The 11,663-nt window shown below is 47.4% G+C and overlaps 3 protein-coding genes across 4 annotated transcripts; 1 reads left to right on the forward strand and 2 right to left on the reverse strand.

Annotated features, from left to right (window-relative positions):
- Nucleotides 1-3,474: 3,474 nt before the first annotated feature.
- Nucleotides 3,475-5,563, reverse strand: pex26 (peroxisomal biogenesis factor 26). The gene is made up of 5 exons (XM_037462103.2): nt 5,208-5,563; nt 4,975-5,115; nt 4,493-4,818; nt 4,272-4,412; nt 3,475-4,168 (listed from the first exon to the last, which is right to left on the reverse strand). Exons 1-5 carry the CDS (start codon nt 5,393-5,395, stop codon nt 4,062-4,064), a joined length of 903 nt encoding a protein of 300 aa, XP_037318000.2. The 5' UTR covers nt 5,396-5,563; the 3' UTR covers nt 3,475-4,061.
- A 68-nt stretch (nt 5,564-5,631) lies between these two features.
- llph (LLP homolog, long-term synaptic facilitation factor) lies at nt 5,632-7,280 on the forward strand. The gene is made up of 3 exons (XM_037462104.2): nt 5,632-5,736; nt 6,298-6,514; nt 6,652-7,280. Exons 2-3 carry the CDS (start codon nt 6,310-6,312, stop codon nt 6,813-6,815), a joined length of 369 nt encoding a protein of 122 aa, XP_037318001.1. The 5' UTR covers nt 5,632-5,736; nt 6,298-6,309; the 3' UTR covers nt 6,816-7,280.
- hcls1 (hematopoietic cell-specific Lyn substrate 1) lies at nt 7,259-11,431 on the reverse strand. Of its 2 annotated transcripts, XM_037462102.2 has the most exons (15): nt 11,305-11,431; nt 10,678-10,761; nt 10,499-10,572; nt 9,921-10,044; nt 9,691-9,801; nt 9,530-9,584; nt 9,311-9,421; nt 9,121-9,231; nt 8,982-9,037; nt 8,740-8,809; nt 8,487-8,635; nt 8,260-8,403; nt 7,956-8,088; nt 7,807-7,869; nt 7,259-7,709 (listed from the first exon to the last, which is right to left on the reverse strand). In XM_037462102.2, exons 2-15 carry the CDS (start codon nt 10,759-10,761, stop codon nt 7,573-7,575), a joined length of 1,422 nt encoding a protein of 473 aa, XP_037317999.2. In that variant the 5' UTR covers nt 11,305-11,431; the 3' UTR covers nt 7,259-7,572. The 2 variants fall into 2 exon arrangements, with proteins under 2 accessions (XP_037317999.2, XP_062415540.1); XM_062559556.1 differs by having other exon boundaries at nt 9,311-9,584.
- Nucleotides 11,432-11,663: the final 232 nt, after the last annotated feature.

Consider the following 11,663-nt stretch of genomic DNA (forward strand, 5'->3'; position numbering starts at 1 on the left):
TGTGAAAGCAAAATGTACTAAACCACAACAAGTGGTATTAAGATAGTACTTGGAAATAAGCCATGGCCATTTTATTGTTACTTTGAACTCAAACTATCTCCATCACACACACACACACACACACACACACACACACACACACACACACACACACACAGTTACAATGGGATACCCAGATATCCGCTGGGCAGGGAGGAGGTGTCGCCATGGCAACTGGTTCTCAGCGAAAGCGGTCGGTCTGGCACAGCCCCGTGGTGGGGGGGGTGAACTCACACAAGGTCAGAGATGTACTCATCCAACGTGAGGGGGGGGCGGGGGGGGGGGGGTACAATAATAATACAAAACGATTATTCAGCAACTTTCAAGCGAATACAATTGTGATAAGGTTATTTATTTACAATGAAGTCTTCTACAATGATTGATAATTGGTAATCAATCTATAGAGTTTTCCAAAACATATATACACATATATATATATATATATATATATATATATATATATATATATATATATATATATATATAGATATATACATATACATATACATACGACCGCCGTGGGCTGGTGTTAAAAATAAGTCAAACCCAAAGGACCAGATTTCTGTGTCTCACTTGTTATTCTTGGCAGCGAGGGGGTTGGGGGCGGGGGGGGGGGGGGGGTCAGTGGGGCGGGGGGGGGGTCGTTGACTCCATCTCAGCCGCGTCAAATTAACGCGGCACTTCATCACGGAGGACATAAATTCCCCCGGCCGGACAGATTTACATTGATTGAGCACACTGAGATGAGCACGAACACGCCCCTCGAGGCAATGAAAGTGCCACAGTCCATCACCCGCCAGACGGGGCGCGCGCGCAGCGTGCGGGGTGACACGCGCATTCCTGCCGGGTGACCCGAGAGCGGTGCGTGCGTGGACGCGGCATCGGGTGAATTATATTGCGTGACAGCAAGCAAAATAACGCTCTACTAGAGTCATCAAGTGGGATTTTTTCCACTCTCAGGTGAGCAGAAAGTGCCTTTAAATTGATGACATTTGACGGTGGCGGAGTGCCGGACGCCACAAAGTCTGCAGATCCATCATCTTTAAAGTAGGTTATATGACCAAATCTGAGAAAAAGTTGCAGATTTAGTCTGTGAGTGAAAATCTACCAAATCTATTTAAACTTTATAACATTTCCTCCTGTACGAGTTGCTCATAATTGAATCTGTGTCTGTGACACAGGGATTTAACAAGGTGAAAGGAATCCAATGTGTTTTTATGTAACATGTTGAAAATCACATGCAATATGTGGCTGTGCAGCATGCTCCCCTCCAATCATATTATATTAATATTATATTATATATAATGTCCGGCCTGGACATCTAGTTACTGTAAAGGGTTATTAAAGGACCCATTTTAGTGACTTGTTTACGAGCTGGAAAGTATTCTCTTAAACTAGTTATAATGTCATCTAATGTCATCCTGCAGCTTTTTAGATTGAATTACCTCAGCATCTCTTCACCAATCTCAGTAGAGGGGGAACGTGAACGTCTGGCCATGAGGGGGAGGGGAGGGGAGGGGAGGGGGGGGGGGGGGGGTCGATGGTATAAACAAGGGGTTTAAGAGAAAACATGTTTAACTACGCCTTGCGTTTGTTAAAAAACAGACAGATTTTATCCGTCCTTTTTGCTAACAGACACCGTACGCAACTTGAACTAAAGAGGATTATCTCATCCTAACGTCCCCCCCCCCCACCCCACAGTCCATCACAGTGTAGTATTAAGTATTAAGATGTAATTGCAGTTTTACTCGGACCAAATCAATATCGAAAAAGAATGAGCTTCAACGAGCAATTGATTGCGTTGCGATGGGACGCACACAGCGGGTTACTCCTGCTCTAAAGCCTTTAGAGATTCCTAAAGGAGCCCTGTGATGAACACAATGCACCATGGACCAATTCCTTTACATACAGGAGTGCTAAAATAACACATGGTTCGTCTCTTAAGTTTAGGTCTGCAGAAATATTTTAGGAGCCAAGAGGCATTTTGGAGGCTTTGCTATTACAATCTAGCTGAAATATTGGATGCAATGATGATGTTTAGCAGAGATAACTTGGTCCGTTTCTTTAAGGGGGGGGGGGGGATCACTCGATTAAGCATTAGTGCCGTGGAGCATCTATTCACCACTTGAGTGCAGCCAGAGAAGGTGATGCATTATTAATCGTATTCATTATTTTATACTGACGTGCACGTGAATCCCATTTCTAATGCTGATTGTTTAATGATGCACCAACTCTGCAACATCCTTCAGACAAACTTTGCGATGCTCATCATATCAGCCCAAATAAGGTAGACCATCGAGCAAATATCAGCCATCTATATGCGCACAAAACTATGACTCACTGTGAGAGATTTCACTGCATTGGGGGGCATGAAGGGGGGGGCGGGGGGGGGGGTCCAGCTGCCTGATGACTCACACTCTACTGCACGAGTCACCTCTCACTGGTGTACATCACAGCAGCAACATGACAGAAAGATTTAGAGTGAGAATATGTGAGCTTTGATGTTGAAGAGCAGAACAGCTGGAGTTTCCTAAACCAGGAGGCGCTCGCTGCCTTCTCACTTTGTCACTGATGCAGACTTCAAAATGCAACAACATGGCTATATTTTTATATCTCCTGTCTATGCTAACACACCCATCTGGTGGGGACCAGAGGATGGTGTGTTAGCACCTGTGTGTGTCTGTCCACGTCTGTCCACATCTGTCCACGTCATACTGCTGGACCGGTCTGCCTAATATTTGTTTGCTTTTTTTACTACAGTATGCACAAGGCTGACTACGCCGGAGTCCTACGATGTCTGAATGGAGGAGAGATAGTCAGCTGACAGCAGCTAATGGGCAGCAGGCTAATTGGCTCACAGAGCTAACAGCGAATGGGCCTAAAGAAACAAGCGTTTTGCAGACAGCCGCATGGATTGGGATTGTGATGAGAGCGCATCTGTTGCACGAGACGTGCAAGTGACCCACCGGATTGGCCAACAGGTTGCACAGGGGTCAATGGTGGTTTTACATTACAGCGGTGGTGGCTGCAGACACTCGGTAAGACACGCCTCTGTAAGCTGCCTCATTGAGCAGCATGCTCCGGTGCCCTAAAGTTGTTCTTTTATCTTCCGTGCATGTGAAATGTGCCTGAGTCAGACCAACAGCTGGACTGTCGGGGATCACAGGGATGCTCAAAAGGAAATGCATGAGTGTCCCTTCGATCCTTACATGGATGTGTGTGGAACATTTTCCAGCTTTTGCTTTGCATTCATGAAAGCCAGAGCTAAACTGTATATTTCAAACAAACAAAAGTTTGGACTTCATAAATCAAAAGAACCTGACACTTCTCATATTAAATCAACAGAATAAAACATCACCGAAGCAGAGAAAACTGAGCTTTTTGCACAACTTGTAGTGCGCACAACGAGGCGCTTCGTTTTATTGTGTTATTAGCACAACGATGGCGGCAGCAGCTACATGCGGCTGAATGTGTATTTACCCATGCACACAGCACGTTACGCTTTGGACCCATCGTTGCCTTGTTTGATGGAACAGTTTGTAATAAAGCTCAAATGTATTTGCGTGAGCTGGGTTGGTCGCGGTTACCGCTGATATTTTTGTTTCTTCTGCACAAGGAGATGAAAAAGACCAACAGATGGCAGTATAGATCAATGTTTTAAAAGTTCCTTTAAAATTAAAAAAATCCAGTTGTAGACTACAATCATATATAAACAGATTTAAAGTGTTGGGACACTCCTGGTATTGAAATCTTTGTGAGGAACTTTCCTGGTTGCTAAAATGATTGTTACGATGAAGAGGAAGCGGCAGGATGTCGATCTAGTTGATCATCTCGAGGCCGACTCAGACGACAGCAAATACCGCAGAGAATGTCTTTGTCTGGAGCAGAAATAAGGAACTAAAGGACTCGTGTTCACACTGGTTTGATGACATTTAAAAAAAAAGGCAAACATATTCTCTTATAAGCACAACAAAGTGAAAATGAATCAAATTGAATAATGAAAAAATGGGATTTTTAGTCCTTTACGGCCTCCCGGTAAGAGCCTGGTAGTACGGTGCGAACATGGCCGTCCACAGCTGTCTCAGCAGCTGGAGGAGTTTGGAAATCCACACGAATGAAGATGGATGAGCTGACGGGAAGAAATGAACACATTTAGCTCCAATAAAGACCTTTCAAACTCCGTGATGAAACTGAGATACAAAAAAAAAAAAGAAGGAAGATTTCGCTCCAACCTGTGTCCATGCGGAACCAAAGCGCGCACAGGAGGACGGCGGCCAGAAAGAGCCTCCGGAGAGGGAATGAGCCGCGGCCGGCCGACGACACCTTTCTGCACAAAAACCGGAGCATGGCTTCGAGTTTATGGAGTACGGATCCTGTACAGCAAAAAAAAAACACAATCAGAAAATCTGCATTCGTTGTATGAACCAATATGAAGCAGAAGAAGAAGAAGAACCTTGACTCGAGGGGGGACGTGCAGGGATCTCGGCGTCCGGACCGATGTCTGGATTTAGCGGCGGTTCCTCGTCCGGCCGCTCTTTTTCTCCCACGACGTCCAGCGCCGCCCACCTCTGTTCTTCTGTGAAGGCGACGCGTCCCACCTCCCCGGCGATCAGCTGCACGGCCTCGTCTCTGAGGCCGAGGGGCACGAGGACGTGCAGGAGGTACAGCTCGGCCACCGTGGCGAACCCCGCCGCCGCGCCGTTGGACGGGCAGTGTAGCCAGACTCTGGCGGCCTCCTGCACCGCGGCCGGCTCTCCCACCGTGGAGTAAAGGAGTATGCTGCCACGAGAGAAGAAATGTACTGCATTTAAAATCATGGTTTCACTTATTTATCAAGAAACAATTCCAGTACGCTTGTTTATTCAAATACTAAAATTATATAAACAGAACCACATTTTTATACATATTAATGAATGGACTAAAAGCTCTTCTCACCACATCTGCATGATCTTAGCTGGTATTTTCTCCTGGTGCTCGTACTGCTGAAGGACCCAGGAGAAGACACCATGCCACTGGTTCATCTCAGCCAGTGCTTGAATTCCCAAGATGCAGAAGCCAGCCTTAAAATCGCCACATCTGGGTGAGGCAAAACACAGCAACACACTCTGTGACGTAAACCGGGCAGACAGGCAATGCGGGGGGGGACCAAGGTGCATTTGGACCCCCACCTGCTGTCCTCTCGCTCGACGTCGACGAGGATTTCCAAGCCGCTGTCGCACGTTTCAAAGGCCGCTTGGAAGTCTTTGTCGACCATCATCTGCTCCGCAGCGGTGTCCAGCATGCAGGACATTTGCGCCTCAGTGAAAGCGGGCTGCGGGATGCAGGCAGCAGCCAGCCTGGATGAACAGTGGCTCATGACTGTCACACGTGATACCAACTAAGCATGGACTAAAAGAAGGACACAAACTATTTTAGAGCCCTGAAATATACAACTAACCCTGTCTGGGGGTTCGATTTGTACATCGTCCTGTCCCCTGCAGTTTGTTTACACACACGTAATCCGTCGAGCTTCCTGGTTTGAGTCCACCAGCCAATCGGACGCTAGGATCTTCAGCTCGACCGACGTGGCCAATCACATCGCAGCTTCTTTGAACACGCGTCATAGTTTTTTTCCTCTTACTTGTAAACACGTGCGAGCAGCTCAGTTTGTGTTATCCTGTCTACGGAGGACATTTGTTGGAAGTTAAGCAATTTTTTGTAAGTCTCTGCTTATTGTTAACATGTTAAATGTGTATGGTATACTTAATTAATTCAGCATGTGGTATTAGTTGGCTCTAAAGTCCATACTTGAGCTGCTTTAGCTTCTTATAGCTAACAAGCTAGCGAACGTTTTTTTATCATATCGTTTAAGCTATTAACAACTCCTATCTAATCACGTGTTGTAACTGGTTTAACGACGATACATACGATTATGTGGACAACTATCTTATAGCTATGATCGTCGTGTGAATAGTGTAATAACGTAATGTATAAATAACCTTAGGCCAAAGCCAGCTTTATTCAAGCTTATTGTAAGTTACTACCTACCTCCACCAAGCAACAATTTATGCTGTTATCGTGATAAACTCATAACCGTATTACGTTTATTACGTTTATTACCATCCATCGCTATAATCTGCTTAGACATCATGTATTCACACATCCTCCAGTGAGTTAACGTTAGTGCCCTCAGAGAAATGTTTCCTTTTTTGATAAAGAATTTGGATCAGAACGTGTAAAACTAATTGCTGTGTAATTCTTTTTTTCTTTTTTTTTTAGACCGAACTTAAAATGGCAAAAAGCCTCCGCAGCAAATGGAAGAGGAAGATGCGCTCCGAGAAGAGGAAGAAGAATGCCCCGAAGGAGCTGATCCGTCTGAAACAAGCTCTGAGTCTGGACAAGAAGGGAGAAGCTGTCATGACTGACATCCAGGAGATCGCCACTGTGGTGTCAGCCGACCAGATCAAGGAGGCCGCAAGTGCGGGAGAGGTCGACGGTGAGCGAGACAAATCTGCACGACGTGCTCCATGCTTTATTTACATCACGCACAAAGCATTAGGCAGACATCGCTCTCTAAATTCCATATCCCTCAAAAATGTATATTCATCACCTGCCCTATTTTGTGTGTCACAGACGGGAAGATGGACATGGACAGCAAGCGCAACAAGAAGACCCAGCTGGACGAACACGGCCAGTACCCCGTGTGGATGGGTCAGCGGCAGGCCAAGAAGCTAAAGGGCAAACGGGTGGGGAAGAAGAACACCCAAGGCAAGAAGAAGAAAGGCATCGCCTGGTGAACCAGAGGAAAGACCGAAGGCCGCTGCTTTGCCCGCAAAGACTTTTGACGCAGGAAGAGCAAATAATTTCATGTGTTCTGTGGTACTTGGTAACCGCGGAACTTCTCCTGTCTCATTCTGTTCAGTGGATTACGACGTTCATGTTTGTGCATCGGAGTCTGTTGTGAAAATATTTCGGTGCAGGAAAATGTTTGTCCTCGTGGAACAGCTGTTCTGGAAAGTCTAAACATACTTCACCTCATCTCACTACATCACATGAGTGTGGGATTGTCACATCCTCTATTACAATGTAAGCCTCCTCCAATGAAAAAATCTCTTACAGATCTAAGGCTGGTTCATTATTGTTGTATAAAGACTGGCCTGTGTGTTATTCCTAATCTTCTCATCATGTATTGGAATATTTTTCCAGTATTGGTGTATGCAAAATAATAAATGAATAAATGTTGAAGATAAACAATGACTTTATTAACAGATTTTGTATTTTTGAATAATTTGAAAAATAATAATGATCACATTAAAATAACGTTCTCAGCGAAAATGTTCACTGATGACGAGTCGACGACACAAAGGAGTTCGCTACTAGAAGATTCCAATCATTGCAATCAGCATATTGCAGACACAAGATTTAACTCCCATGTTTTTCTAATATGGTCATCACACAAAACTAAAAGTTGGCTCCAACTCAATTTTTGTGAATTATTCCATAAATACGGCGCTAAAATTGATTTCCTCTGCTGAACAAACGGAGAGACGTCGCTCACTGCCTCAGCTGAACGTAAGCAGACGGGAAGAGACCCACGCGTCCGTTACACTGGCCCTTCCACCAGCCCTCGTCGATCATCTCTATGTGGGTGATGACGTCATCCGGGTTGAAGGAGATCTCATCGTCATCCTCTGTGGGGGGGGGGGGGGGGTGGTGGTATGACATATCACAAATGTTGAAGGACGATTATTAACTGTCAGAAAATGAAGGCCTTCTAAGGTGTTGTACCTCCTTGATAGTCGTAAATCGCAACGGCCTGCGGGCTGGTCGACATGTCTTCATAGTCATCAACTGTAAAAAAAAAAAAAAAAAGACATTGAAACGAGCCCAGGTCTCCTAGTCAAGCAGGTGTGGCCTTTGACAGGCGGGTGACAGACCCGGCGGCGGAAGAGGAGGCGGGTCATCGGGCTCTCCGTCCTCCTCCAGAGGTGCCTGAGCGCCGGGTACCGGAGGAGGAGGAGAATCCAAGCGCGGAGGCAGGGCCGGGGGCTCCTCGTAATCCGGTTCCTCCTGGAAACAGCAGAGAACGTCTTCTCAGTGACCTCGAATCCTCAACATGACCTGAGACATTTTCAGTATGAGCCCTGGCTCCAGTTTCCTGAATTTACTGAGCCTTTTTAAAAAAATGTTTCACAATGTCTTTTGAACATTGAACAATGCACAGCTCCATGCGTGTCTTACCTCAGGCTCCGGTATCTCTTGGATCTCCGGCATGTGGTGGTGGATTTCAGGCGGCGGCATTTTGTCCTCGGCGTCCGGGGCCTCGTCCTCGGCCTCGTCCGGGAAAGACGGCGGAACGCGTTCCTCCTCTCGCCTGCTCTCCTCCTGCAGGAAACCCACGGAGTCATCAACGCCGCGCCCGTCCACTCAATGTCCAGCCGCGCGTGTTTCACGTGACCTCGGGTTACCTCCTGTCTGCGCGCCGCCACCTCTCGCTCTCTGCCCTCTCTGGCCTGTCTCCTCGCTCGCTCTTCGTCCGCCTTCTTCTTGTTCTCCTCGTCGGACGCTTTGGCCATGTTCTCGAAGCGGGCCTTCAGCTTTCCCGCGCCCGCGCTTGCTGCAGAGGAGCGGGTTTGTGAGTTAACGGGGGGGGGGGGGTGGGGGTGCGATGACCTCCGCATTTCAACATTGGAACATCGAGAAAAAAACAAACGAACTCACAGGCCTCCACTGGTTGCGTCTTTTCGTAGGCAGAGGTGGGGGCGTCCATGTCGGAGAAGCCGACTGCGCTCTAAACGAGGAAACGACCAAGAGGGGGGGGTTGACTTTGGGAATCATTAGTCAGGTGGTTCATTCATGCAAGATTCGTTTAAAAATGATATTTAAAAAAAAAAAGCCCATTCAAATTCCTTGTTGTGGGCTTCATTCGGAGAAATAACCTCGAGGTGACTCAGAATGCTGACCTTATCCATGCGGTCCGCCTGGACTCCATAGCGACCCCCGAAACCTGCAGAATAATCTAAACAGAGTCCGTCTGCTCAGCGCGACGTGCGAGGGGGGTCGGGTGTCATGTGAGCTCGGTGCGCGGGGGGGTCTCCTCACCTTTCTGTGACTGGTGCTTCTCCGTCTTGCTCTTGTAGTCGTAGCCCAGAGCGGCTTTATCCACGTTGTCCTTCTCCACGCCAAACTTCCCCCCGAATCCCTTTGAGTAATCTGAACGCGAGAGACGGACGAAGATCAACCCAGCGAAAAAGAACGCGTCGAAGCGGTCCGCGACACCGCTTGAACTGACCTTTTTGGGACTGGTGCTTCTCCGTTTCTCCTTTGTAGTCGTACCCCAAAGCCGCCTTGTCCACCTTCTCCTTCTCCACACCGTACTTCCCTCCGAACCCCTTCGAGTGGTCTGAAAGCACAACGTGGACGTTAAGGGACATTACGTCGCGTGGCGCCTCGGGGTCAAAGGGAATTCTGGTGAGGGGAGGGGGGGGGGGGGGGGGGGGGGGCGGCTCACCTTTCTGAGATGCGTGTTGCTGCACCTCCCCTTTGTATTCAAAGCCCATGGCTGACTGCACACAACACGCACAAACGTTACTTCAAGTTTCCACTTAGTTGCATCGTGCAACTGGCTGGTGAAGATTCAGAGGGGACGCTGTGTCTTCTGTGTCTTCTCACCTTGTCCACTCGGTCCTTCTGAACGCCGAATTTCCCGCCGAAGCCCCGCGCGGCGTCCTTCTGGGAGGAGTGCTGCTCCACCTGCGCCACGTAGTCGTTCCCCAGAGCCACCTGGAGACGAGAGCGACGCACGGGTCCGTCCATCAGCGCGCGGTGTCTTTTTTTTTTACGATGAAGTGGATGCAGTGGTGAAACTTGTAAGCTGTGCCCCCCCCCCCCCCGCCGCGCACCTTGTCCATCCGGTCCTTTTCGACCCCGAACTTGCCTCCGTAGCCGTACGAGGCTTTGGGGGTGTGGTCCTTCTGCTTGACCTGCTCGTGCTCCACGGCCACTTTGTCTCTGAGCTCCGCGATGCTGGCAGGTGGCACAGAGGTGTTTGAGTGTTAGAGGGCACCAGATAAAAGGCCGATAGTGAATGAATCCCTGATGCTTCATGGACGTGAAAGTGAAGTGCTGGAGGTTTCACACTATCTGAGAATGCGTCGTCAAGAGTTATAAAGGGAACTGCATTAATTGGGGTGCAGAGATGGTGAAAGATTATTTAGCTAATTATAATTTTTTTTAATCAATTTAGTCACAAGAAGCAACTTACAGAAATTTCGGGATGTGTCACATAAATCTGTCAGCAGTCTCCTGTTCCTACAATGAGCAGCACTGCCTCGAGTGATGGCAAAGTGTCATCACATATTACCCATATTAGGAGAGACCTGAAAGCTTGTGCTGTGTGCTCTCGCTTCCTCTTCCTGTTGCTACACAGCCCGCCCCCCCCCCCCCCCCCGCCTCTCTGCAGAAACCGGGCCTCTCCTACCTGATGTGCTCCTTTCGCCCCGAGCCCTCGATGGTCTTTGCTCCCCACCTCTGCTCCTGTTCCGACACGTCGTTCTGAAAGCAGAAAGTCAGAGATGTTTCGACTCCCCCCCCCCCCGATCCCCCCCGATCCCCCCCTCCCCTTCGGAGTGAGACACGTCTGCAGGAAGTATGCAGTACCTCAAAGTCAGGGTCCGTCTCCCAGTCGTCCCCCTCTGCAGCCACCTTCATGCTCACATCGTGGCCCACGACCGACTTCCACATCTGGGGAAGTAAAACCCAGTGAGTCCAGCTGACATGTTTGTGCACAGAGGCCATCGTGTGTTTGTGTGTGACCACAAGCTCTCACCACCATTTGCTGAAGTCTTTAAAAAGGAAGTTATTTCTAACACGGAGCTTCATTTCCCCACAATGAAGCTCAAAAACTGCTTCTTCGTGAAGTACAAACAGACTGAAATCCTCCAGACTGACTACTTTTGAAGATAAACACTCCCCGTAGGGCCTTAAATCATTTAGCAAATAAAAATAAAAAATACTTATCGACTGAAGCACACACAAAAATGTCATTAAGCATCTTATTAATTTTAAGGTTAGTTGTTTTGTACTATTTTTTAATTTGTAGCTGCCAAGTGGAAGTAACATTAGACATAACGTTATGGCCAATAGGTACGAGATAATAAGTGCTATATAGTGTTATGACGTACGTCTGACTAAATCTACTTCCTTAATCAACTTTAACGGTGAATAAAATAAAAGTAAATACATTTTGGGGTTGGCAGACTTTGAAAGGAAGAATCAGAACTTTACCTTCTCGCTGTCAGGTTAATTTATCCGCTTTCAGGTGGATTTTGGCACCGACAACCTGAACTCGTTCCGCTTCCCTCACGCTGCGACAGTTTGACGCTGAACACGTGAACGCGGATCTCGCTCACGTGAACGCGCGTCGATGTAAATAATAACGCGGGTTGTGATTAATTCTAATTCAGCACATCTAAATATAATGGATTCCTTTTGTTTGCGAAGTAATTGTATGGGTATCTTTAATAAGATGTTATTTTTAATTGGGAGAGTAGCAAACTTACTGCGTCATTCACGCAATTAAAAAACGGAAATTGTCTTATTCACTTTATGCAAACGTAGCAACTTTAACTTATAAAGAAACTACG

The sequence above is a fragment of the Pungitius pungitius genome, chromosome 2 (genome assembly GCF_949316345.1).
Source record: "Pungitius pungitius chromosome 2, fPunPun2.1, whole genome shotgun sequence".
NCBI classification, from domain to species: Eukaryota; Metazoa; Chordata; class Actinopteri; order Perciformes; family Gasterosteidae; genus Pungitius; species Pungitius pungitius.

Bases quoted from the DNA above. Each gene is read 5' to 3' on its own strand.
- llph (XM_037462104.2), top strand. From the start codon at position 6,310: ATGGCAAAAAGCCTCCGCAGCAAATGGAAGAGGAAGATGCGCTCCGAG. The intron at 6,515-6,651 runs GTGAGCGAGACA...TGTGTGTCACAG, and splicing joins AAGTGCGGGAGAGGTCGACG to ACGGGAAGATGGACATGGAC.
- pex26 (XM_037462103.2), bottom strand. From the start codon at position 5,395: ATGAGCCACTGTTCATCCAGGCTGGCTGCTGCCTGCATCCCGCAGCCC. The intron at 4,413-4,492 runs GTTCTTCTTCTT...TTTGCTGTACAG, and splicing joins ACGTCCCCCCTCGAGTCAAG to GATCCGTACTCCATAAACTC. The intron at 4,169-4,271 runs GTTGGAGCGAAA...TCTTCCCGTCAG, and splicing joins TTGGTTCCGCATGGACACAG to CTCATCCATCTTCATTCGTG.
- hcls1 (XM_062559556.1), bottom strand. From the start codon at position 10,761: ATGTGGAAGTCGGTCGTGGGCCACGATGTGAGCATGAAGGTGGCTGCA. The intron at 9,038-9,120 runs GTGAGGAGACCC...GACTCTGTTTAG, and splicing joins GAAGCACCAGTCACAGAAAG to ATTATTCTGCAGGTTTCGGG. The intron at 7,870-7,955 runs GTCTGTCACCCG...TTTTTTTTACAG, and splicing joins GCCTCCTCTTCCGCCGCCGG to TTGATGACTATGAAGACATG.